This window comes from Mustelus asterias, chromosome 12 (genome assembly GCF_964213995.1).
Source record: "Mustelus asterias chromosome 12, sMusAst1.hap1.1, whole genome shotgun sequence".
NCBI classification, from domain to species: domain Eukaryota; kingdom Metazoa; phylum Chordata; class Chondrichthyes; order Carcharhiniformes; family Triakidae; genus Mustelus; species Mustelus asterias.
In genome coordinates this window covers 77,461,292-77,487,850 of record NC_135812.1, presented here as the reverse complement: position 1 = coordinate 77,487,850, position 26,559 = coordinate 77,461,292, and the positions used below count along the sequence as shown (strand labels likewise).

Sequence of the window (26,559 nt, the reverse complement as noted above, 5' to 3'; positions counted from 1 at the left end):
AAACATATATAGAAAACTCCATTATTGATCAAATAGAAAACTCCATAATTGATAAAATAAAAAACATTAGCTACATTTAATTTGTTAATGGCTTGATTCTTGAGAATTGTTAAGTCTTGAGTCCAACAGTGACTGGATTTTCTTTTAACAGGCGAAGAAAAACAATAAGCACTACATTCTACCTTTGCTGAACATCTTAATGTATGCGATTATTCAGGTGGGTGCAGGGTGAAATCTGCTGGATATTTGATCTGCAGGATAAGTGTAGTATAAATGCTTTTGACTGGGTGTAATTTTTAAGTTCTGTTTAGCATACAAGTTTAATACGAGCCTATTTTTAAACATCAGTGGTGTCTCAGTATTCACTGCTGTATTTGATTTAATTTATTATTGTCACATGTATTGGGATACAGTGAAAAGTATTGTTTTTTGCATGCTATACAGACAATGCATACTGTTCATAGAGTACATAGGGGAGAAGGAAAAGAGAGAGTGCAGAATGTAGCGTTACAGTCACAGCTGGGGTGTAGGGAAAGATCAACTTAATATAAGGCAGATTTAGCCCCAGCAGTACTGTTTTGAAAATTTATCCGCTTATAATTTGTTTTGAAAATTTATCCACTTATAATCTGTGTGGAGTTTGCACATTCTCCTCGTGTCTGCATGGGTTTCCTCCGGGTGCTCCAGTTTCCTCCCACATTCCAAAGATGTGCGGGTTAGGTTGAGTGGCTATGATTAAAATTGCCCCTTAGTGTCCTGGGATGTGTAGGTTAGAAGGATTAGTGGGTAAAATATGTAGGGACATGGGGGTAGGGCCTGGGTGGGATTGTGGTTGGTGCAGACTCGATGGGCCGAATGGCCTCTTTCTGTACTGTAGGGTTTCTATGATTTCTATGATAATTGACTTTAAAAAATGTAAGAGCAAATACTGCTCAAAACACTGCATTAACCGTTTATTATAGAGTCACTACAAATGTCACAATTAGCTGTTCATTTACAATTCATTAAGGTTCTCCTTTTGAGATGCACAAAGCAGGTACATTTGGTCATTTTATAAATGGTTTTCTTGGCCAAATAGAAGTCTGTTTTGGAGATCGCACAGCAGAATTTCAGGTGTTTCTCACGTGCCGGTGTGGACTCGATGGGCCGAATGGCCTCCTTCGGCACTGTAGTGATTCTATGGAAATTGACTACACCCCTGGTGCTGTGAATCAGCAGTGCTGGCCACCATGCCTCCCCAGTATTATAAAAGAAATGTGCAGGTATAATTTGCACCTTCCGAACCTCCTGACATTTCAAAATTGCAGATCTATATGAATGGAGGGATGCAATCTCTTTAGTTGGAAATGAGGAGAAAATTCAACTGAAAATAATGCTTTATAAAACCTACCTGACCAGCGAGTGCCCCCAGCCCAGTAAAAATTGCAGATGCTAATCTCCAATTGACTTACTTTTCAAAACAATTTTTTTCGATTGATGTGGACAAATCTGACGTCTTTCTAGTTGCTTGATTGGGGATTCCGAACGAAGGTTTTTAATTGAGATATTTTCCATTCTTCCAGGAACTTTTCTTCTTTTTGTTTTAAGTACTATAGTTATATTAACATAAAAAACTTGCATTGACATAGCAACTTTGGATTACAACCAATAAATTACTCAAACCTGTTCTAATATAGACAAAAATGGCAGCCAGTTTGCCTACAGCAATGCCCCGATATTATTCAGATAGTTGTTCAGTTAATCTGTTTTTGGCAGCATTGACTAAGGGGTGAATGTTAGATGGAACCCCATAGAGGAAATCATATTCCTCTATGAGTGCTACTCTGTGAATACTGCCGCAGGATCCTTTACATCTATCTAAGCATGATGTGGAGATGCTGGCATTGGACTGGGGTGGGCACAGTAAGAAGTTTCACAACACCAGGTTGAAGTCCAACAGGTTTATTTGGAATCACGAGCTTTCGGAGCGCTGCTCCTTCATCAGGTGAGTAGAGACTCCACTCACCTGATGAAGGAGCAGCGCTCCGAAAGCTCGTGATTCCAAATAAACCTGTTGGACTTCAACCTGGTATTGTGAGACTTCTTACTCTATCTAAGCAAGTAGACAGCTTCAGTGACATCTTAAATGAAATGCGTCTCCGACATGACATTTCTCAACCATTTCTCTTCTTGCAATGATTCCTGACTTTGCAATATTATTATGTTTTTAAACTTAATGCAGAAATCCTGTTGTAGTTGAGACCTTGAAGAATATTTTTAAACTGTAAATTTATGGAGGGAACAACAAAAGCAAAACCCAAGACTTTCACAGAATGTAAATCCCAGATGTATATGTCAATCCCCAGCGCATCGAAAACCATCTGGCATTTTAATTTCAAATTGCTTTATTGTCTTTTCAGTGCCTTTAAGTTTTGTTTCTCAGGTTTGTGTCTTCTGTAGCCACACTTAACGGCCACCATTTTGGTCGATGTATTTGCAAAGTTACTTCTCATCAAATAAAATAAGTGAAATGATGTTTAAATATTATACAATCAAATTTCTAAAAAAAAACATGACCTGTTTACATTTCAGGCTGCGTATGTTCCTGATGATCTTCACGAGAAAGCATATAAATTTTGCAAAAGGCTGCTATCCTTTGCCAAACCCTACTGCACCATTGCACACGAGTATGCGGTTATGCTGAAAGCTGAAAGAAAAGCGCCAGGTAAGTGAACACGACCTAACTGATGAACCTTTAGGTTTTGGAGTGTACAGTTATTATAATCAATCTCTTTAATGTAGAGCTTCCCTGTGAGTGCAGGTGTAAGCATTAGCTGCTTTGGGGGGTGGGGGTGGGTTTCAGGGAAATAAAGGCTGGAATTCTCCGTCTGTTCACACCGGCGGGATTCTCCCGTCCCGCCGGCAGCGCACCTCCGCCCGTGGGTTTCCCGCCGGTGTGGGGTGACGTCAATGGGAATTCCCATTGATAGTGGCGGGACCAGAGAACCCCGCCGCTAGCAAACAACCCGCCACCTCCTGCCGACGGGAAACACGCGGCTGAGAGGCCGGAACATCTCACCCAAAATGTCGCCCCTCCCTCTGCCTCACTCCAAATTACAGAATTGCAATGGTTGTCTTCTCAAACTCTGCAAACATCGCTGTGCCCCAGCTTGTGAGAAAAGGCAGTTTTCAGTAGTCTCCACCAAGCTGGTTTCCCTAATGGTTAAAGTAGCTCTCTAAGGGCCGCACCAGATGATGCGAGTTTGAAACAAGCCAATCCTCTGTGACTAGCTAAGTATTCCAATATCTAATTCAACACATCCATCGTACATCAAAGCACTGGTGATTGTAGACCAGTCAAACCTGGCTCACTAATGGAGGGGCAGGTGTTTGGAAGGAAGTTTTCTCACTTGGCTTCAGAAAAGCTGCAAACCACTATTCCAAAAGACAGTTTGATCTTAGTTGGACTAATGGCAGGCTGATTTTTATATGTACATGTCGTTACCCTAATGAAATTTGGCATCAGAACTGAATATCTATCTATATACCTATGTAAATATAAGATGAATTAATCAAGGTAATACTAAGTGCTGGAATGTAACGTGAAGGGCAGCAGATGTGTGGGAACATTACCACCTGGGATTTCCCCTCCAAGCCACTCACCATCCTGACTTGGAAATACAGCACTGTTCCTTCACGGTCACTGGGTCAAAATCCTGGAACTCCCTCCCTAACAGCTTGTACTTGCACCATATGATCTGTAATGGTTCAGAAAGGCAACTCACCACCACCTTTACCAGGGCTATTGGGAATGGGCAAGAGCAGCTGGCTTTGTAATGGTAACATGACTAACTTGCAGGGTTAATTAGGAAGACTATGATGAGCACTGTTTTTACAATCAGTTCCTGCACTACCTGTTGAATTTTTACCCATTGTGTTGTACAACTGCATCGGTGGGATATTCCACGGCCCCCGCAGCATGTTTCGCCGCGGCAGAGGTAGCCCACCATTGGGTGGCAGTGGGATCTTCTCTGTGGCTGTCAAAGGGGTTTCCCATTGTATACCAGGTCCCCCAGTGACGGGGTTTCGCCAGTGGCAGGGCCTGAAGATCCCACCGCACAAACGGCTGGAAAATTCCGGCCATATTTGTAGCATTTTTTTTATCAAGGTAAAATTGAAGTGCACCAGAATCTGACACACAGGATTAAAGTGACCACTTGTCCATTAGTATCTATTTACAGGTGTAACCTAATTTGCATCATAAGAAGGAAAATGTTCACCTACACTTGACACAGAGTCATAAGATTATTTAACAAGATTAACAGGAGTTCCTTTACTTTCAGCAAATATTGCATTTAACAAATGATGTCTGCTAATGTTTTAGTTGTACTATTTTTGGGGGGGTTATTATGCTTTAGTTTACCCTCTTCAGCTCTGATGTAAATTGGACATCAGGATACTGATCTGTTGCTGAGATACCAAGGTGATTTTACTGTAAAGTATGTGTGCCTCAGTAAAGCGCACAGCCTCAGAGTGAAGAGATGACCCTTTGGAACTGAGATGAGGAGGAATTTCTTAAGTCATAGGGTGGTGAATCTGTGGAATTCATTGGGGCAGAACGCTGTGGAGGCCAGGTCATTGAGTGCATTTAAAGACAGAGATAGATAGGTTCTTGACTGGTAAAAGGATCAAAGGTTACAGGGAAAAAGCGGGCTTGGATCCACTACAGCTCGCCTACCGCCACAACAGGTCCACAGCAGATGCCATCTCCCTGGCCCTACACTCAATCCTGGAACACCTTGATAACAAAGACACCTATGTCAAACTCCTATTTATTAACTACAGCTCAGACGTCAGCACCATTATTCCTGCGAGACTTATCTCCAAACTCCGTGGCCTGAGTTCTTCCTGTGGGTAGCAGGCCCGATTCCGGTTAGCACCCACTCTCCCAAAGGCAAAATCCTGGGATTTTGGCTCTCACGTCAGGTGCACAAAATTTGGAGAAATCCTGACTCCCAAGAACCGGGCTCCTGAAAAAGTGCCGTCAAAGTTCAGATTTTTGTTCTGGGGATGCAGGTTTATGGGAGTTATGCCCACTACCCTGAGAGAAAGTTTGTAGGCAGGCACAGGAATTGCTGGGTGTAGAGGTGAGCTGGAGCTCTCACACTTTGTCCCAGCTGTGAAAAAAGAATGAAACCAAAAAAAAAGTCTCTCAAGCATTTACCCCTTCCCCCACCCCCACTCACACAATCCCCATGCTTCATTCAAGACAGCCCAAGCCATCTCATGCCCACCCCATCAACACCCCTGCCCAGTGGCTGCTCAGAGCCTTTGTGCCAACCTCTGATCCTCCACTCACGCCATGATCCATTATAGCTTCAATGCTAACTCATGATAGCTGATAGTCCTCCACCTACCGCTCTTTGAGCTTACACCTACCAGGTGCATGCCAACAAAGATTGAAATAGCAAGCACTTTTTTTTAACACTGCAGACTTTTTCCCCAAACATTTAAATGACAGGAGATGTAAATGTCTTGACAGCTTCCTTTGATAGCTTCAATGAGCTTGTCAGTCCCAATGAGTTTATGCACTTTTTACGCACATTCATGTGTACTTTTAACAATCTTAAAGTCACTTGACCTCTCCCAAAGGGAAGCTGACCTCTCCCAAATGTGTCTTGGGACCATATTGAAAAGGATACCTTATCTCTTCAAAGGGTACCCTCCCACTCCGATCATCTCCGGTAAAGCTTGAATCTTCTCCTATCGGGTCGAATGGGCACACATCATATTTCCCACTCCCTCCTTGCAAAATCAGATCAGACTGAAGGCAGCTGCATGTTAACATATACAAGTCCGCAGAAGTGCAAAGTTCAACCCTCCACCGCAAATATCGTGGGGGCCAAGTTTGGGGACGGAACCTCCAGTGCCACTTTCACATAGAGTCTCCCCCTCGACATGAAAATTCATAATGTTGATATTTCTCAACGTAAATACTTCAAGATCAACTGCAAGTATCATTTTCAATTAAAGATGCTTCAAAACTCTAATTGTCTGCTCTAGATCAGGGCTGGAATTACCGGCCATTCATGCCGGCGTGATTCTCCAATCTTGCTGAAATGAACGGAGATTTGGAACGTTTTCCATCCTCTCTTGCAGCGGCAGCGGGGCGTGAACGGCCGAAGAATCCCAGCCAAGATATCACCAGAAGTGTTTAGATAGGCAATTGGATAAAATAGTTTTCTGATAACTTAGAGACATGCATCGCCAACTCCTCATTTCAAACTGTGTGTGTGGGTTCCATGGTGTAATGGTTAGCGACTCTGAATCCAGCGATCCGAGTTCAAAATCTCAGTAGGACATTGTTATGGGGTGGCACCGTGGTTAGCACTGCTGTCTCACAGCGCCAGGGACCCTGGTTCAATCCCCAGCTTGGGTCGCTGTCTGTGTGGAGTTTGCACATTCTCCCGTGTCTGCCTGGGTTTCCTCTGGGTGCTCCGGTTTCCTCCCACAGTCCAAAGATGTACAGATTAGGTTTATTGGCTATGCTAAATTTGCCCCTTAGTGTTTGGGATATTAGTAAGGTAAATAAGTAGGGTCATGGGGATAGGGTCTGAGTGGGATTGGGGTCGGGGTAGACTTGATGGGCCGAATGGCCTCCTTTGGCACTGTAGGGAGTCTGTGATAATTAAAGCCTCTTGTTCTTACAGGTGTATTGTACCAAAGGTTAATTATTTCCGAACACGGTCTGAAGAACGACACATTTCCACATTTGGAAAAGTGAGTATGATCAAATGGATGATAAGTGGGTGAAAGTATCTCGAGAATGAATGGCAATAACGTGGCATATCTGACCTACTTCCAGCTTTGGGGTCATTTATATGTTGGGGATAGACTCTATGGCCCACATATCGGAGAATAATGCCAGCTCGGGGCTGGAGACTCAATGTGGCAGGAATGCGAAGCCAAATGTGACTCCATTAGGTTTGGGCCTTTCAGTTGCAGTACAGTAAAGGAAACTCAAGTCCTGCTTCTTCGTAAACTCACTTTATTTTCTGATTCAACTCCACATCCAACACCCAGTGCCATCTGTAACCTGTTTATATGTCTCAGTATGATTAAACAATTAGCAAACCAATTAGGTTTAAAATGGAAGGTAGTAGTTAATCCTTTCCTAACACATCACTCAATAGCAATTGGGATAAACAGCTTTTCTCACCATTTGCGGAGCAGATTCTAACACCAGCAAAATGACATTGTATGCTCAGGAATCTTACAAGCCTAATTGCATCAAATTGCTACTGTACAAAACCTGTGGAGACTGTTTAAATGTGCTGATGGAAGCCTTTAATGCAGGAAGCAAGCTATTTTTATTTTCTAACCGTCAAATGGAGAACAGAAAATGGGACAATTGCACTGCAGTTCATTGCAGACATTTTAGATAGTCCAATCAGTTCCCATAGTCGATGTTTGAAAGAGTTAGAAAGGGAAAAAGTAAAGTAGCCATATATCCATGATAAACTCAGAAGCAATATTCGCGGGAGACATTTTGTTTCTCAAGGGAAAAACATTTTTACTTTGAAGATTAAAAGGGCTGTGAGTGAGGAGCTAATCGCAAAGGAAGGAACTTTAAAACAAACACTGAAATTAAGCAACATTGCCAACAAGGAGAAAGTGTCAAACGCTTACAAGAAACAGACACATGACTCAGGGTAGTCCCAGAGGAGACTATCTGGATCTTAAAGGGTTTCTTAAATTGCACTGATAGATCGGGGGAGCAGACATTTCTCTGAATGCATCCCCTGCATTTCCCCATGCCCTGTATAACTCTGCCATTCAAAAACTTGATCTAGACATGATGACCTCTGAGGAGGTGAAGGTAAGCTGTAATCTATCACTTGGTAGATTCCTCAGTGACTGCTGTATGGCAAAAGTTGGTTGGCTACTCCTGTGCTACAAAATAGTCACGTGACTGAGGAGGCAATAGGTCCTGTGAGGGAATCGCTGTTGGATGTATTTCTGGAGTTTCTGCCCGGCCAGGCTGGTGTTTCCAATGTAGCTGCTACTTTGATCCCTGCAATAGGATAATTCTCCCCTGATGTAACCACAAATAAGGGTATAGACTTCAGTCATGCCTGTCAGTTGCTGCACGCCTTGCAAGACGGACCTCAGAAACTCAACATAGCTGGGAGATTCCTAGTTTTCAAGTGTTTACATGAGCTATATGACCTAAAGCCTTCTCTTTGGCCTCCACTGGGAAGGTGACGTGCCCTCACTCACTCTCTATTCCACTAAGCCTCTTATGCTTTGCAAATCCCCTAATCTCATGTTCTTGCTTTCATGATTGCAGGCAATTGGTTGAATGTGTTTAAACTGGTGGAAGAATTTGCAAAAGCAGGAGCTGCCATCTTGGTGTTGGCAGAGGGACATGGGATAGGATCTTGCTCTCGATACTCATCTGATCTGATCTGATCTTTCTAATCTTCTGCTTTGCTGCTCATTTAGCTGGTGAAGAAAAAATTCTAATTACTTTTCCTCCAGTTGATTACCCTCTGTCCTCCATTACTCTGATGAGTCTGCAGTAAAGGAAAGTCTGTGTTGGCTCCCACTGATCTGTCTCAACGTTGAAACAAAGAGAGAAAAAGGGACTTTTTTTCAAAAAGGGGGCGACATCGCAAAGAAACAAATGTGCGAACACTTAGATTTGGAAGCAAATTGGCAGGGAACGAGAATGTCCACAAGAGACAATAGCCAATCTCGCCATCTCCTACTGTTAAAGCTGTTTGTTGTATAGAATCTCATTGATCTGCTTTGGATTTGGATGTTTGAGGCAAGTTTTTTACACAGAGGGTGATGGGTGCCTGGAACTCGCTGCCGGGGGCGATAGTGGAAGCAGATACGATTTGGGGGGTGTCTTGACAAGTACATGAATAGGATGGGAATAGAGGTCCCCTTAAGGGAAGGGGGTTTTAGTTCAGTCGGGGAGCATGATCGGTGCAGGGTTGGCGGGCCGAAGGGCCTGTTCCTGTGCTGTAATTTTCTTTGTTCTTTGCTCTGCAGTGTACCTGCTCTCTTATGTGTACAATGCTGGTTCCAGTCCTCTGCCTTCCTGTCATAACAAATTTGAATGTACTAGGTTTTGGTTACGAGTTCTTGAGTGACAATGAGCAACTTGTGCTATATATCTGGTGATTTCAGCCCATTAACTTAGGATTTTAAGGTTCTACATGAGAGTAATTACTATTAGGGGAATGGCGATAAATGTTTCAGAATCCAGAATTGGTAACTGTCCCGTGAGAAAAGTATAGTATTAACAGTTATTTGTGCTTCTATTAATTTGAGTGCGATCATTGTACTGATGCCCATTGCAACAGTGGGGGAGGGGATTGGAAGTTCTACTTGTTTGCTCTAGTCAGGTCATTGTACTTTTACTTGCATTTATCTGCAGTCCTGGGGGTGAGGGACGGCAGTTAATAAATACCATAGCCATCTCGTTCCATGTCGCATGTAAGACACTTTTTGAGAATTCCTCCTACAGGCGCCGAGCAGACTTTCTCTGTGTTGCATTTGTCCAGAATTGCAGGTGGTTTTATTGGGATTCTGTGCTTTTTGTTCTTCCTCTTTCAATCTGCCTATATTTGGGTGCCTTTGCCAGATGCTCTACTTGAAGACATTCTTTAAAAATGCCGCAAAACCACACAAACTCTCTATGACAGATATCTGACAGTGACCTCAGTCCTGCAATAGATTCAGCAAGTATTGACCACTCCCATATGCTCATGCTGCTATGTTCAGTTCTTTTGTAGAACATAGAACATTACAGCGCAGTACAGGCCCTTCGGCCCTCGATATTGCGCCGACCAGTGAAACCAATCTAAAGCCCATCTAACCTACACTATTTCAATATCATCCATATGTTTATCCAATGACCATTTAAATGCCCTTAATGTTGGCGAGTCCACTACTGCTGCGGGCAGGGCATTCCACGCCCTTACTACTCTCTGAGTGAAGAACCTACCTCTGACATCTGTCCTATATCTATCACCCCTCAATTTAAAGCTATGTCCCCTCGTGCTAGCTATCACCATCTGAGGAAAAAGGCTCTCACTGTCCGCCCTATCTAATCTTCTGATCATCTTGCATGCCTCTATTAAGTCACCTCTTAACCTTCTTCTCTCTAACGAAAACAACCTCAAGTCCCTCAGCCTTTCCTCATAAGACCTTCCCACCATACCAGGCAACATCCTAGTAAATCTCCTCTGCACCCTTTCCAATGCTTCCACATCCTTCCTATAATGTGGCGACCAGAACTGTACGCAATACTCCAAGTGCGGCCGCACCAGAGTTTTGTACAGCTGCAACATGACCTCCTGGCTCCGAAACTCAATCCCTCTACCAATAAAAGCTAACACTCCGTATGCCTTCTTAACAACCCTATCAACCTGGGTGCCAACTTTCAAGGATCTATGCACATGGACACCGAGATCTCTCTGCTCATCCACACTACCAAGTATCTTACCATTAGCCCAGTACTCTGTAATCCTGTGACTCCTTCCAAAGTGAATCACCTCACACTTTTCCGCATTGAACTCCATTTGCCACCTCTCAGCCCAGCTCTGCAGCTTATCTATGTCCCTCTGTAACCTGCAACAACCTTCCGCACTGTCCACAACTCCACCGACTTTAGTGTCATCCGCAAATTTACTAACCCATCCTTCTACGCCCTCATCCAGGTCATTTTATAAAAATGACACGCAGCAATGGCCCCAAAACAGATCCTTGCGGTACACCACTAGTAACTGAACTCCAGGATGAACATTTCCCATCAACCACCACCCTCTGTCTTCTTACAGCTAGCCAATTCCTGATCCAAACCGCTAAATCACCCACAATCCCATGCGTCCGTATTTTCTGCAATAGCTCACCGTGGGGAACCTTATCAAATGCTTTACTGAAATCCATATACACCACATCAACTGCTTTACCTTCATCCACCTCTTTGGTCACCTTCTCAAAGAACTCAATAAGGTTTGTGAGACACGACCTACCCTTCACAAAACCGTGTTGACTATCCCTAATCAAATTATTCCTTTCTAGATGATTATAAATCCTATATTGTAAGCTTCCTTTACTGATTTCCACCCACTCCCTCACGCGCTGCACTATCGTGATACACAGGAGCAATGCGCTCCTGAAACACCAGTGGGAAATTTCATTCATCTGACTGCACAATATCGGCACACATGACCTTGTTGATGTTCTGGGCTATGCTCTCTTGTGGGCATTCTCGTTCCCTGCCAATTTGCTTCCAAATCTAAGTGTTTTCACATTTGTTTCTTTGCGATTTCTTCCCCTTTTTTGAAAAAAAGTCCCTTTTTCTCTCTCTGTGAGTCAGGTTTGTCTTCTCTGTGTGTCTCTTAATTGTTTAGATTGGAAAATAATGTTGTTCCCCTCAGGATAATGGATTTGTGGGACAAACTTCAAGAGGGTGAGGCTGAGTTGGATCAATTGGCATTTCTTCATAGTAAAGAGTTAGATTAATGTCATTTGAGAAGCATGACTGATATTTATTGAACAAACCTTGTTTTCCGGATTGGTAAAGGAAGGAAATTACAGTTCCTTAAATTAGGGACTTTACAGTGAGGTGTGAGCGATGACAGATTGAATACATATTAACTCTGGGTAGTGTGGTTTTTGTGAATTTGAGTGGGATTTTTTTCATTGGTTTAATGTTCTTCTTTTCTCTCTTCCTTTTCTGTTTCTGTATTTCAAGTAGCCTCTCTTGTAATCACTTTCTGATAGTTCAGACGGTTAATGCTGTTCACTTGCCCAATTTATTTATTGTTCCTCTCGACAACGTTGCACTGCGAAGACCTTTCTTTTTCTCTGCATCAGGAGAATATAAAATATGTTGTTCCTTGGAACGTGTTTCTGTAATCATCGCAGTCCAAGTTTACCCATTTAATCTTTCACGTGTTGTATCCTGGTGATTACATCAATCCTTTACACTATATTACCCGTGATTGCCTATAGAGATGTCATTCCAATTCCAATTCTCTTCCTGCACCTAGTGGTGCACTGAGGCAGCATTTCCATAGCTAGCAATTCTTGGAACAATCTCTAGTCTGTCACCAGGGGTTTATAGCATGAGGGGAACCATTCCATATCAAGCATGACTGACCAGGAGTCTCTCCCGCTCTTACCGCCAGCCATTGGCGTGCTTGGAAGGACCTGTTTGACTGCATTGTGAACGCATCTTCCTTGGCCAACAAGCTCTGAGGTGGGACTTGAGCCCGGAGCTTCTGGCTCAGGGGCGAGGACACTACCCACTGCGTCACAAGACCGCCAAAGAGATGCCTTGGTTGTATGTTATCAGTAGTTGCCTTTAAATATACTGTTCTATAGAATATAGACATTTTATTAACTAAAATCATATCTCAGATGGAATCCCACAGCATTTGAGTTGAATTGTAAACTTTATTTAATTTTCTACAGCCACGGGTTGGATTTTACAGCTCACCGCCAGTCATGTTTTTGGCGGTGGGGTGCTCAGCCCTTCACTTTGTGCCCACTCCCCAAACTGTCCCCCATAAGACGGTTGGTGGATGGGCACCAAATCTGGCAGGTCATCCCCCATATTTAAATAAATCATTAAAGGCCAATTGAGCTTGTTGCCAAGCTGATTGTCTGGCGTGTTACGCTACCCAGGTAATATGCTTAGTGTTGGCAGGTGGGCGGGAGTGGATAGTATGTTCGTTTGAGACCAACTGGAAAAAGGTGGGGGGGGAGGGGGACATCATCCAGGTGAGGGGGGCCCCCTCCTGATGTCACTTCCGCCTTTGTTCCTCGCCGCCAGTCCTCCTGAACCTGGAACTGCCCCCTCACCCTCTCCTGGTCAATTTTCCTTCCTGGAGGGGGAACCTTCCATTCCAGTAGCCCACTCGACCCACCCCTTGCCACTGGCTGTAAAATCTAACCCCTTGTTCTTTTCACCTCTTTGCGCCATTTTCTCTCTCTTTGCAAGTTGTCTTGACTTCCTCGCGTTTCCGTAACGGTCTTTGTTTTGTTACATCTTGATTATTGTTCTTGTGTAACTGTAGAAAGCTTTTCAGATATGTGACATTACCCAACATGTTTAGTCAAGAAACCAGGGAGAAAGAGTTAGTGTGGGACGGCAGAGAGGCTGACACAGTTCTGATGGGGTTTGTTAGGGAATGATTAGCTGATACTAAGGTTGTGCTTTAAAAGATTTTAGGAACAAGGAAAAACTGAGAAGTGTAAAGAGTTCCAGAGTTTTGAAATGCTAAGAAAGAACTAGTTAGATGAGGAGGTCCGGTGAGGGCTCTTGATGCCAACATTGAGCATGAATGGCAGCGAGTGGAGAATAGCGGTTTTATTTGAATCTTATAATGAATAAGAGGAGCATTGACTGTTGTCGGAACGACAGAATAGAATAAAACAATGATTCATTAGAGAAAGAGATAAGTTCAAGTTAGGAGATCGAGGGTTAAATTGGATTATCAGGCCACTGCCTGGCCATGTCCCTCTCCCCTGGGGGCTATACTCACCTTTACGTCCCCAGGGGGATCCCCACGACAAGTTCACATCTGGGTGGGCCTGTTGTAAACCGCACCGACATGACATCCCATCATGTCAGCACGGTATGAATATGCGGCGGGGGTGTTTAATGATATGGAAATCTATTAAAATGTAGGTAAATCAGGATCACACCCATTGTGGGAGTGAACAAGATCACATCGCTGGTGAGGCTGGCAAAAATGCGAAGTTGCGATCGCACTAGCGAGATCTGCGACTTCCAGGTTCCAGCTGCCGCTCCTTGTGCCCACACCGGCAATCTCGCTGACGGCAAGAGTGGGCTCAAGATCCTGCCCAAAATCTATTGGATGGTAAGTTTTATCATACCTAAGTGCAAAGGAGTTGCTGCTCTCTCCGGAAGAGGAAAAAATCTTAAATAGACTTGGATTTATGGGGAGTTCAGCCTCGTTAGCTTATTTTTGGAGAAATATTTGATACCAAAAATATGGTAATTAAATGTTTGACGTTATTTGGAGTGAGATGTTTCTCATTGGTATAATTTTTTTTTTAAATGAGCAATGTTATGTGACATTGTGCTTTTAAAGGTAAATAGTTTCGGGTCAAAAGAAATTGAAATTCTTTGATGAGATAAATCCTTCTTTTTCAGGACTTTTGTATTTGCTGATCCTGGTGCTATCTCTGAAGAAATCTGCAATTACCTTTACAATGAGATCCAATCAATGAACCCAAATGAGCTACTCACTGTTAATATGGGTCATGTTATCAAACATACCATCCAAGCAGCCCTTGGAGAGAACTGTAATATCAGCAGACTGGATGACGTTTTGCAGGTCAGTAGAATGTTCAAAACTAATCCCTTCATTTATAGAGCGTTAGAAATATAGGGACAGAGGAACAAGAGTAGACCATTCAGCCCATCCAGCTTGTTCCGCCATCCTTCTCGATCATGGCTGACCATACACTTCAGTGCTTTTTTTCCCCCACACTATCCTCGTATTCCTTTATGTCACCTCTGCTTTAAGCACACTCAGTGACTGAACTTCCACAGCCTGCTTGTCGTAGAGAAATCCAAAGATTCGCAACCCGCTGAGTAAAAATATTCTCCTCATCTCGGTCCCAAGTGGCATCCCCCTTTTCTTCAAATTGTGCCCCCTGGTTCTAGACTCCCCAAACAAAGGAAACACCTTCCCTGAATCTACCCTGTCCATCCTTTAAGTTTTTTGTAGGTTTCATAGAATCATAGAATCACTGTAGTGCAGAAGGAGGCCATTCAGCCCATCGAGTCTGCACCGCCAACAATCCCACCCAGGCCCTAATCCTGTAACCCCACATATTTACTTTGCTAATCTCCCTGACACTCCGATCAATTTATCATGGCCAATCAACCTAAGCTGCTTATCTTTGGAGTGTGGGAGGAAACCGGAGCACCCAAAGGAAACCCACGCAGACACAGGGAGAATGTGTAAACTCCACACAGACAGTGATCCAAGGCCAGAATTGAACCTGGGTCCCTGGCGCTGTGAGGCAGCAGTGCTAACCACTGCTGCCCCTCTCATTCTTTGAAACTTTAGAGAATAGGCTGTTTTCCCAGTATCTCTTCATAGGACTTCATTGGATTAATTGACATCAAGAGTATACCATTTTTATTTTTACTCATTGGTTTAAAACTTTATTAAACAAAATAAATCTTTAACTTTATGCAGAGTTGAATTACTGTATGCCATACCCGATGGATTTAATTTGCCATTAGAAACCAAGTGAGAATTCTTTCATTATCTTCAAGTCAGCCCGGTGGAGGTGGTTAGCACTGCTGCCTCACAGCGCCAGGGACCCAGGTTCAATTCCAGCCTCAGGTGACTGTCTGTGTGGAGTTTGAACATTCTCCCCGTGTCTGCGTGGGTTTTCTCCGGATGCTCCGGTTTCCTCCCACTGTCCAAAGCTGTGCCGGTTAGGTGGATTGGGCCATGCAAAATTGCCCCTTTGTGTCTCAAGGTCTGTAGGTTAAGGCTACCAAATAAACCTGTTGGACTTTAACCTGGTGTTGTGAGACTTCTTACTGTGCTTACCCCAGTCCAATGCCGGCATCTCCACATCATGGTTAAGGGGATTAGCAGGGTGGGTGGCGGGCTAGGGTAATGTGCTCTGTCGGAGAGTCGGTGCAGACTCGATAAGCCGAATGGCCTCTTTCTGCACTGTAGGGAGTCTAAGTCCCCCATGATCCTTCACTCTCTTCCGATTGTTGATGAGAGATTCTGCATATTCAGTAGCATTCTGTCACTAACATTTTAGCACAAAATAACAAGTTTGGGAGAGTTTTTGACTGCACCTTCCACTGACCAGATATCTTTCTTCTTCTCCCCTTCCGGATATATTGTGATGAAAATTCTGGTACTTTTTATTTGAGTTAAACATTTGGAAGAATGTCGAGGTTCCAATGTTCAAGTGTCACTTTAATTGTGATTTTTTTTTTACAAACCTTGGCTACTTTTGTGCTTTCTAGAACTCATGTTCAAAACGGTCTCCTTTCTCAGATAGTCATTAAAGATTAGGAGTGGAATAAGGCCAGTTAAACTCAGTTACTCATCAGGTGATCTCAACCCAATACACGGTTGTTCACAGTGGAAAAACTGTCTCAGAATTTTATGAACTGAATGCCATTAGCAGAATGGAAATAGAAAAGAAAGTGAGATCGGCCCTGCTAATAATAGGACCACACTGCCTCCCACAATGACCTCGACAACACCCACTTTTTGCAAGGACTCTACTCTCCCAATTTTTCCACCTCTATCACATCTGCTTTGATGATGCCACCATCCATATCTGTGCTTCGGATGCATCCTCCTTTTCCCTCAACCTGCTCTATCATTGACAGGGCCTCAACAATGTCCATCCGATTTCCTGCATTTCCGCTCTCACCTTTTCCCTTTCCTCCCAGCACCAAATACTCATCGTCACCTTCCACCCCACCAGGCTCCATATTCGTGGATCATCCTCTGTCATTTTATTTTATTTATTCGTGTCATTTTTTATTATACATTTATTATACATTAACACTGCAATGAAGTTACTGTGAAAATCCCCTAGTCGCCACACTCCGGCACCTGTTCGGGTACACTGAGGGAGAATTTAGCATGGTCAAAGCACCAAACTAGCACGTATTTGGACTGTGGAAGGAAACCGGAGCACCTGGAAATATGGGGAGAATGTGTAGCCTTTGCACAGAGAGTGACCCAAGCTGGGAACTGAACCTGGGGCCCTGGCGCTGTGAGGCAGCGGTACTAACCACTGTGCCACTGGCCGTCCCACCTCCAGCTTAATGATCATATAGATCTCCTTTCCTTTTTTTAAGCATTCAGAAGGGACTGTCCCACCTGTCCTGTGAAACCCCCCCCCCACCCCCCCAACGCCCCAGTCCAATCTTCAATCACCCCTGTTTGACTGCTGACAGTCAGTGCCCTGTGCGTTGATTGGTCGAATCTTGGATAGTGTTCTGGACAGCCTCTGGAAATTATTGCCGTAAAATCTGAGAAACAAGTTGATTATTAAAAATGGACAGCAAGGATTGATGGCGCATCGAGATGTCATTATGAACAAGCTACAAATCCCATTAATAACAATTCCTGGTACATTTAGCACATCCTTTCTCACCTTTAGAAGAAAGAATCCTTTACTTGTTATGATTTTTTAAAACATTCTTTAACACATTCAATTGTTTCTTTTTATTCTTCTTCTGCTGTGCACTGAGGCAAAGATTTAATAACTTAGCAACGCATGAAGCATCGGCCTAAAACTATTTTGTTCAAAATTCAGTTTGAAAGTGTGGGAAGCTAATTTATTTCAAATGCTTGACTTGGTTTTTAAACGTCGAGAGATGCTACATCACTTGTCGAATTGCCACCTCACGTTTTAACTGTACTTCCCAGTGTGGGTTTTTGAGAAGGTCAAGTATTGAAACTGCAGCCCTCTTCACACCTCGTGTTAAGCGAATGCAGTCTGAGCTATTTTCTCCCCTGCTGTGGGTGTGGGTTGACTGACTCGGCAAGTGGAAGGAAGGTATGTGGGTGACCACTGCAAAAATCCGCTCCATCCGCTAAAATTTTCCACTACAGCTTGAGTTTGGCGGCACTCGTGACAGGAATCGAAGTGACAGATCAGGTCAATGACATTTTGCCAGAAGGTCACAGATGATGCCAGACCTGTCAAGAGTTTCCAGCATCTTCTGTTTTTATTCCCAATTTCCAGCGCCCCTCAGATGTTGCTTTGGCAGAGGCTTTCTCCAAAGTATATTGAACAGGCTCATTCTTTTGTTCAGCACCAAAGCTTGTTTGAGCTAAATATTATTCAGCACATGGTGACCCTGCAATATCAGTTGCATTTTTCTGTTGCAGAATGAACCCTGCAACGTGATTGAGGGCTATTTCCAGGAAGTGGTTGCTATCACGGAGCAGTCTTGTTTATCATCAGAGGAGGTGACAACAGGCCAGAAGAAACACATTAGCAAGTTGCAACGACTTTACCAGACGATAATTAGCTCTGCTCGCCAAGGTAGATGAGAATCGCTAGTTAATTCATTACACCATCTGACAAAGTATACTGAAGAATATACTGCAAGGGCAGCACGGTGGCACAGTGGTGAGCGCTGCTGCCTCACAGTGCCAGAAACCCGGGTTCAATTCCAGCCTCGGGTCACTGTCTGTGTGGAGTTTGCACATTCTCCCCATGTCTGCGTGGGTTTCCTCCCACACTCCAAAGATGTGTGGGTTAGGTTGATTGACCATGCTAAGTTTCCCTTAGTCTCAGGCGGATTAGCAGGGTAAACACATGGTAATACGGGGATAGGGCCTGGATGGGATTGTGTTTGGTGCAGGCTTGATGGGTCGAATGGCCTCCTCCTGCGCTGTAGGGATTCTTATCAAAAAAAAGGTTAAGATTTATGAACTAGAATTCACTTAAAACTTTCACAGCGCGAGACTAATGAATGTAGGAATTGCAGCAAACTGTGAAATGGCATGACACAATGAAAATGCAATCTCTGGCAGGCATTTCAGGGGTGCATTAAAATAAGTGTACCATTTTCTGTTATATATTTGTCCTCTTTGGCTCACCATAGAGCCCTGCTGTGATAATGTATCCAAGGAAGTGGCACAATGCAATGTAAGCAGGAAACAGAATGAGAGCGAACACACCAGAATAAAATTTTGTTCATTTATCGAGTGTTCCTGGGTGTCATTCTCCAAATACACAACAACTTCCACAAGGAGAGGCAGTGACTCCATGCTTTGGTTATGGACCATGTTGAATTGGATTGGGCAGTGTGAACTGGAACCCTGAGTCGGGTAGTTTGCCTAGTCTGTGGTCTGTTAATAAATATGGGCTCCAAAACCACACCAGCTTAGCTATGGTTAGAGCTCTGTGGATTGACCACAAACTCAGGCAACCCAGACGGTCAGCTTCCAGGTATCGTTCGGGAATTCTGGAATGATCTAATAGGGTGGAGTTTCTGCACACCCCTACATGAGGGATATATGGGAAAGAGACTCAAAGGCCAGAGTTCCCAAATCCTGGAGTTGATGGAAGACCACCTGAGATCACTAGGTAACCCAACTCAGCCCTCAGAGTAAGTGGACCCACTTGGGGGGTCCGGACCAGGATCAAGACCATTATTCCAAATACGATAACGAACAGTAGAAACCTACGTTTTTTTGGGCTCACATGGCCTTAGGAGAATGGTGAAGCCAGCAGCAACCATGGTAGACAGATCCCAGCAATGACGCCACGGAATAGCCCCACAAATTACTGGGGCCATGATTTGATTGCAGAGGAGCAAAAGAAAGAGGAAAATATATATCTTTCAGAATAGAGATTTAAAAACTCCCAACAGCAAGTTTCCAAACTATATTGATGTTGAAAACACTGTCCAAACACTTCCTGTATTGTATGGCTTTCTTTTAATCATGCATGGGATGTGGGCATTGTGAGCAAAGCCAGCACTTATTGCCCAACCCAATTGGTGAATTGAGAAATTGGCGGTGAGTTGCCTTCTTGAACCACTGCAGTCCATGAATGTTACTCGCCACTTATCAGCCCAAGTCTTAATGCTGCAGTTATTGTTTCATGCCAACGTGAGCTGCTTCCTTATCTGAGGAGTTGCAACTGGTGCTGAATGCTGGGCCATCATCAGTGAACATCCCCTATCTGACCTTATGATATAGGGTAGATCATTGATGAAGCAGCTGAATATGGTTGGAAATAGGACACTGCTCCAAGGAACTCCTGAAACAATATCCGAGGGTTGAAATGATTAGTCTCCAACAACCACAACCAACTTCCTTTGACTCCAGCCAGTGGAGAGTTCCCCCTCATCCCCACTGACTTCAATTTTACCAGGACTCCTTGATGGCGCACTGGGTCAAAAGCTATCTGAGACGGACGATGCACTTTATTACTGTAGATTGCTGCAAATGCTTCAACCTTGTCTTTTACACCGACATGCTGGGCTCTCCCATTGTTCAGCTTTGGGATGTTCATGAAGCCTCCCCTTCCCCCTTTTGCTGTTTAATTGCCCACTTCCACTACTGTTCACAACTGGTTGTGGTAGGGCTGCAGATCTTTGATTTGATTACTTTCTTTACTATGCCTATAGAGGGATATCCACTTATAGAATCCAAAAGTTCAAAAGGAGACATTTGGCCCTTCGAGTCTGCACCGACCACAATCCCACCTACGCCCTATCCCCATAACCCTATGCATTTACCCTCGCTAGTCCCCCTGACACTAAGGGGCAATTTTAGCATGGCCAATCCACCTAACCCGCACATCTTCGGACTGTGGGAGGAAACCAGAGCACCCCGGAGGAAACCCACGCAGATAGTGGGTGAATGTGCAAACTCCACACAGACAGTGACACAAGCCGGGAATCGGACCTGGGTCCTTGACGCTGTGGGACAGCAGTGCTAACCACTGTGCCACCTTGCCGCATTAAGCATTCATAGTCACATTAAGCATTTATATACTTGTGTCTGTAACCATTTCTAAAATAGATCTTTTATTTGCATTACAAATGACCACACAACATGAGAACATCGGATATTGAAGCAGTTTTTTTTATTGGTGTTTTTAGCGCTGCCTTCAAATGACAGGCTGCAGAATATTCTCCTGCCAAAACCAAATATCAGTTTTTTCATGTGGAAAGAAGACGACCTACTCTGTGAGTGTATTTTGTTCTAACGCTATAATGCCTATAATAGGATTCTGAAATGTATTGTGCATACTTGGTTTTTACAAAAATGATTTCATTCAACATTCCGAATTAATATGAGTCCTTTCCATTTTAAAATATACAAATAAGAAAATGTTTATAATATGGTGATGAAATATATAATGATTGAAATGTAAAGATGAAGATTTTTTATCTTCTATTTTACAAGTGTAGGACATTGCTGCGTGACAAATTTGTCTTTGAAGGGAATTTGACGTAGGAATTAGGAGCGGGAGCTTATCCTCCAAATTTGTATGTTCATTTGTTAGGAGTAGGCCAATCGGTCCTTCGAACCTGCTCCGCCAATCAATAAGATCATGGCTGATCTGAGTGTAACCTCAAGAATCTATTTGCTCTGCCTTAAAAGTATTCAAAGACGGAAGGGAGTTCCAAAGACTTACGACCCTCTGAGAGAAAAAAATACTCCTTATCTTCATCTTAAATGGGTGACCCCTTGTTAGAACCATAGAAACCATAGAAATGATATAGCACAGAAGGGGGCCATTTGGCCCAGCTTGTCCAGACTGACCCAAAGACATCCAGGTGCCCTTTCTATTCCCATCTTCCTACACATGCCCCATAGTCATGTTTTTAGTTCTCGATCCTCCCACAAGAGGAAATATCCTTTCCACATCCACCCTGTCAGTGTACCTCAGGATATGTTTCAATCAAATCACCTCCTACTCTTCTAAAATCTAGGGGATCCAACTCTAGCCTGTCCAACCTTTGTCATATGGTTATCAAAGAACAAAGAAACTTACAGCACAGGAACAGGCCCTTTGGCCCTCCAAGCCTGCACCGACCATGCTACCCGACTTAACTAAAATCCCCTACCCTTCCGGGGACCGTATCCCTCTATTCCCAACCTATTCATGTATTTGTCAAGACGCCCCTTAAAAGTCACTATCGAAGCAGTGATGGTAGCTTCAGAGTAAAATGAACCAACACTTCAGGCTGCTGTAAAGCATCTTTGAGATCCATGTATGATTTCTCACAGTCTGATGTCCAGTCCCGTAACTGTTTCACACACAATCAACTATGTAATGGCTTCAATAATGTAGCTAAGTTAGAAACAAATTTGTCATAATTTATTGATCCTCAATTGCACCACATTCGTCAACATTCAGAGCATTCAAATGGTTATTGGATAAACATATGGATGATATTGGAATAGTGTAGATTAGAGGGGCTTTAGAATGGTTTCACTGGTTGGCGCAACATCGAGGGCAGAAGGGCCTGTACTGCGCTGTAACGTTCTATGTACCTGCTTCCACTACCTTCCCCTGGCAATGAGTTCCAGGCACCCACCACCTTCTGTGTAAAAAATCTGCCTCGTACATCTCCTTTAAACGTTGCCCCTTGCACCTTAAACCTGTGCCTCCTAGTAATTGACTCTTCCACCCTGGGGAAAAAGCTTCTGACTATCCACTCTGTCCATGCCCCTCATAATCTTGTAGACTTCTATCAAGTCACCCCTCAAACTCCGTTGTTCCAGTGAGATCCTCCCAATCCATGTGTTCGGCTAGTAAACCTTCTCCAAACTGCTTCCATTGCATTTGCATCCTTTTTTAAATAAGAAGACCAGCACTGTACACAGATGTGGTTTCACCTGTATAACTGAAGCGTAACTTCTCTAATTTTGTATTCGGTTCCCCTTGCAATAAACAAGCGCATTCTATTAACTTTGCTAATTACTTGTTATACTTTTGTGATACATGCACTAGGATAGCCAGATCACTCTGCATCTCAGAACTCTGCAATCTCTCACCATTTAGATAGTATGCTTCTTTTTTATTCTTCCTGCCAAAATGGACAATTTCCCACATTATACTTCTTTTGCCAGATCTTTGCCCATTCAATTAATGTACCTATATCCCTTTGTAGCCTCCTTATGTCCTTTTTGCATCTTAATTTCCTACCTATCTTTGTGTCATCAGTAAATTTAACAATCATACTTGCAATCCCTTCATCCAATTCATTTATATAAATTGTAAACAGTTGAGGTCCCAGCATTGATCCCTGTGGCACACCACTTGTTACACCTTGTCAACTAGAAAATGACTGATTTATACCTGCTCTCTGTTTCCTGTTAGCTAGCCAATCTTCTATTCATGCCAATATGTTACCCCCAAACCATGAGCTTTTTTCTCCCATCGTAATCTTTGATGTGGCACTTTATTAACTGCCTTCTGAAAATCAAAGTACAGTCCATCCACCAGTTTCTCTCTATCCACAGCAAATCTTACTTCTTCAAAGAGCTTCAATAAAGTCTTTAAACATGATTTCTCTTTCACAAAACCATGTTGACTCTGCCTGATTACCTTGAAGTGCCCTGCTGTAACTTCTTTCATAACAGCTTTGAACATTTTCCCTATGACAGATGTTAAGCTTAGAGTTTCCTACTTCTGTCTCTCTCCTATTTTGAATAAAGGAGTTATATTCGCTCTTTTCCAGTGTAATGGAACCTTCCCCAAATCCAGGGAATTTTGGAAAATTAAAACCAACGCATTAGCAATTTCACCGGCCACTTCTTTTAAGACCCTAGGATGAAGTCCACCCGGACCTGGGGATTTGTCAGCTCATAAATCCAACAATTTGCTCAGTACCGTTTCCCTGGTGATTGTAATTTTCTTGAGTTCCTTCCTCCCTGCCATTTCTTGACTTACAGCTGGGATATTCCTTGTATCCTGTATGGTGAAGACCAATGCAAAATACCTGTTCAATTCATCTGCCTTATCTTCCATTATTAATTTCCCAGACTCACTTTCCACAGGACCAATGCTCATTTTATTATTTACAACAGGGCACTTTAAGGTAATCAGGCAGAGTCAACATGGTTTTGTGAAAGAGAAATCCTGTTTAATCACTTTATTGAAGCTCTTTGAAGAAGTAAGATTTGCTGTGGATAGAGAGAAGCTGGTGGATGTACTGTACTTTTTAAAATATCTATAGAAACTCTTACTGTCTATAAGCTTTCTCTTGTACTCTAATTATTCCCTCCTTATTCATCTTTTCGTCATTCTTTGCTGTTTTTCATATTCTGTCCAAACTTCTGACCTGCCAGCCATCCTTGCGCAATTACATACTTTTTCTTAAGTTTGATGCTAATTTTAACCTTTCTAGTTAACCGTGCATGGTGGGTCCTTCCCTTCGAAATATTGGTTCTCATTAGAATGTATCTATTCTGTCTGCCGCTGTTTTGTCTGCCGCTGTTTCTCTATTGACCTATTCCTTAGCCTTGTTAAGTGAACTTTATTCATTTTCAGTCTCATTTTATAAAAAGACACATTACCAATGTCACAAATATGCATGTAGTTGAATAGACTGACTTCTGTTTACATAGCATCTTCTCACATCTCTTAAAAACGACGCAAAACACTTCACATACAATTGTTGATTATGACGTGGGAAGAAGTAGTCAATGGTTTGTTTTATTTGATTTGATTTATTATTGTCACATGTATTAGTACACAGTGAAAAGTATTGTTTCTTGCATGCTATACAAAGCATACTGTTCATAGAGCAGGAAAGGAGAGAGTACAGAATATAGTGTTACAGGCATAGCTAGGGTGTAGAGAAATATAAGGTAGGTTCATTCAAAAGTCAGATGTCAGCAGGGAAGAAGCTGTTCTTGAGTTGGTTGGTACGTGACCTCAGATGTTTGTATTTTTTTTTCCCGACTGAAGAAGGTGGAAGAGAGTATGCCCAGGGTGCGTGGAGCCCTTGATTATGCTAGCTTCTTTTCCAAGGCAGTGGGAAGAATAGACAGAGTCAATGGATGGGAGGCTGGTTTCAATCCTCGCTGAAAGATTCTACTATATAAGACAAAGGCTAAACATTAGCTGAGTTAGTCCATTTGGAAATGAGATGGAAATCTTACAAAGGCTAAAAAATCTCAAACCAAAAATTCTCAGGAATAGGATGAAACTGAAGGAAATCTAGGGGCAGAACCTTATCATATTATTTCAAAGCGTGAGGCTCAGACTGAAAACCAGCGTATTACTCTCTAGCTGCACAGCCCAGTTTTCACTCCAGATTTTGAGCCTCATAGAGTGAAATAAATAAGTGGGTGGTGTTTATGCCATCACTCTGGTGAGGTGGGGCCTGATCGAGCCAGCAAGGCTGCTTTATGATGTCTTAATGTCCTGTTCCTGGTTTAGCAGTTGCACCCAATCTATGCCAACTAACATTGGCAGATAGTGCTTGAAAGGCAGATCATAGCTAATTTATCTAAGGGTATACACTTGGCCAGAAGACCGATGGCAGACATCATAGAAGCTTCCTGCCATTGTTTTCAACTTTGGTGTTCTGCAAGGTTTGCATGACTCATACATGGCTCGCTGTACCCTAATTTGGTAGGTTCTCAGAAAACCTGTGTCTTGTTCATGTACGAAATGTAGTCCTAAAGTCTGCAGATGAGTGCATTTGAGGCTGAATGGCTCTGCCTTCAATCAGTATTAAAAGGATTTGACTCAATTGGAAGTCCTCTATAGGATTCTGACCATGACGGTACCATAAGAGTTGCGATTGTTTAATTTGGCCCTACATATTTATGCCTGGGACATAATGAACTCAGAAGCTACGACAACAGCATGCTAGTTTTCAGCATCCTTCAGTCTTATATACAATAGCAGCACTGAAGTTTCACAAATCACTTATAGACATTTTGGAGCACTTCCCAAAACAAAATGTGGGATTTGCTTTTGTCTAGAAATTCAAATAATGAGCTAAATGTCATTCTGGGCTTGACAAAGCTATGGGATAATTGTTATCTGCTGGTAACCTATTGGGTGGAAGTTTCTCGTCTAGCCCGCCGTGGTAATTGTAGCGGGCAGGACAGGCCCATGCAAAGGTCCATTGACCTTTGTTTCCGTTTCCCCCTATTCCCAGCGAGCAACAAGGTTAATTTTGTGACAACTCGGTATACATATATTTGTCTATGACAATTTTGCCATTTAATATACAAAACAAAATTGCTAGTATTTTATGTTGATAACATACGCAACAGGTCATGCAACTGCACGTTAACTTCAGTGTTTTGCCTCTCACTCACGTTGTTATATATCTTTTCAGGGAAGGAGCTGGTGCAGTTTGTTAAAAATCGATTTGAAGGCAGCCAGGAGATCATTAACAGTGACTCCGACAACTCTGAGATGATTGAGCCAACAGACAGCCCTAACTTTGAGCAAACAAGATTATCGGTTCTGTCAACAGACAGTGGTATCGTCAGAGACTGTGGGGATCCACCCCTGTTAAATGATTGCCCCCATCAGGAGACACCTGAAAAAGAGCAAAGCAAGTTGTCCAGAAGGTGCGGCATGAAGAAAAAAAGTCATCATTCACACGACACGCTGATCCTTTCGGACGTTTATGATAATACAGCAACAGGGGCTGGTCTGAAACTTCAGCGCAAGTTTGGTTGCAATATGACGTTAGCTAACTTCAAGCAACAGAAGCCTTACACTGCACGCGTTATGGTGATTGGGGGCGATTGCATTTTGGGAAAATTAGCAAAGGCTTTTCTTTCTTTGAGGTAATTCTTTGGACAATTGATCACGGTTTATATGAACAATTTACAAAATAAGAAAAGTTCCCCTTTTTAGATGCTATCCAACGTCTGTGTTTGGCTTTATTCTACTTCATATTTCTATCAATTTTCCTGTTAAACTTTATAATGGTTTGCATTAAAGCAGCAGTGTGTCACCTTGTAAATCAATAATTGGCTCCTTGTTCTTTCAGATAGGCATTTTCATCTCATTAATTTC

General features: G+C 43.0%; 1 protein-coding gene across 1 annotated transcript in view; it reads left to right on the top strand.

Annotated features, from left to right (window-relative positions):
• Positions 1-26,559, top strand: part of pik3r6 (phosphoinositide-3-kinase regulatory subunit 6) — a 53,033-nt gene that overhangs the window by 9,097 nt on the left and 17,377 nt on the right. Inside the window, exons 5-11 of the mRNA XM_078225470.1 lie at positions 152-217; positions 2,572-2,704; positions 6,690-6,759; positions 14,183-14,366; positions 17,925-18,081; positions 20,657-20,743; positions 25,868-26,327. Of these exons, the coding sequence (XP_078081596.1) occupies positions 152-217; positions 2,572-2,704; positions 6,690-6,759; positions 14,183-14,366; positions 17,925-18,081; positions 20,657-20,743; positions 25,868-26,327 (1,157 nt within the window). The remainder of the gene's footprint in view (positions 1-151; positions 218-2,571; positions 2,705-6,689; positions 6,760-14,182; positions 14,367-17,924; positions 18,082-20,656; positions 20,744-25,867; positions 26,328-26,559) is intronic.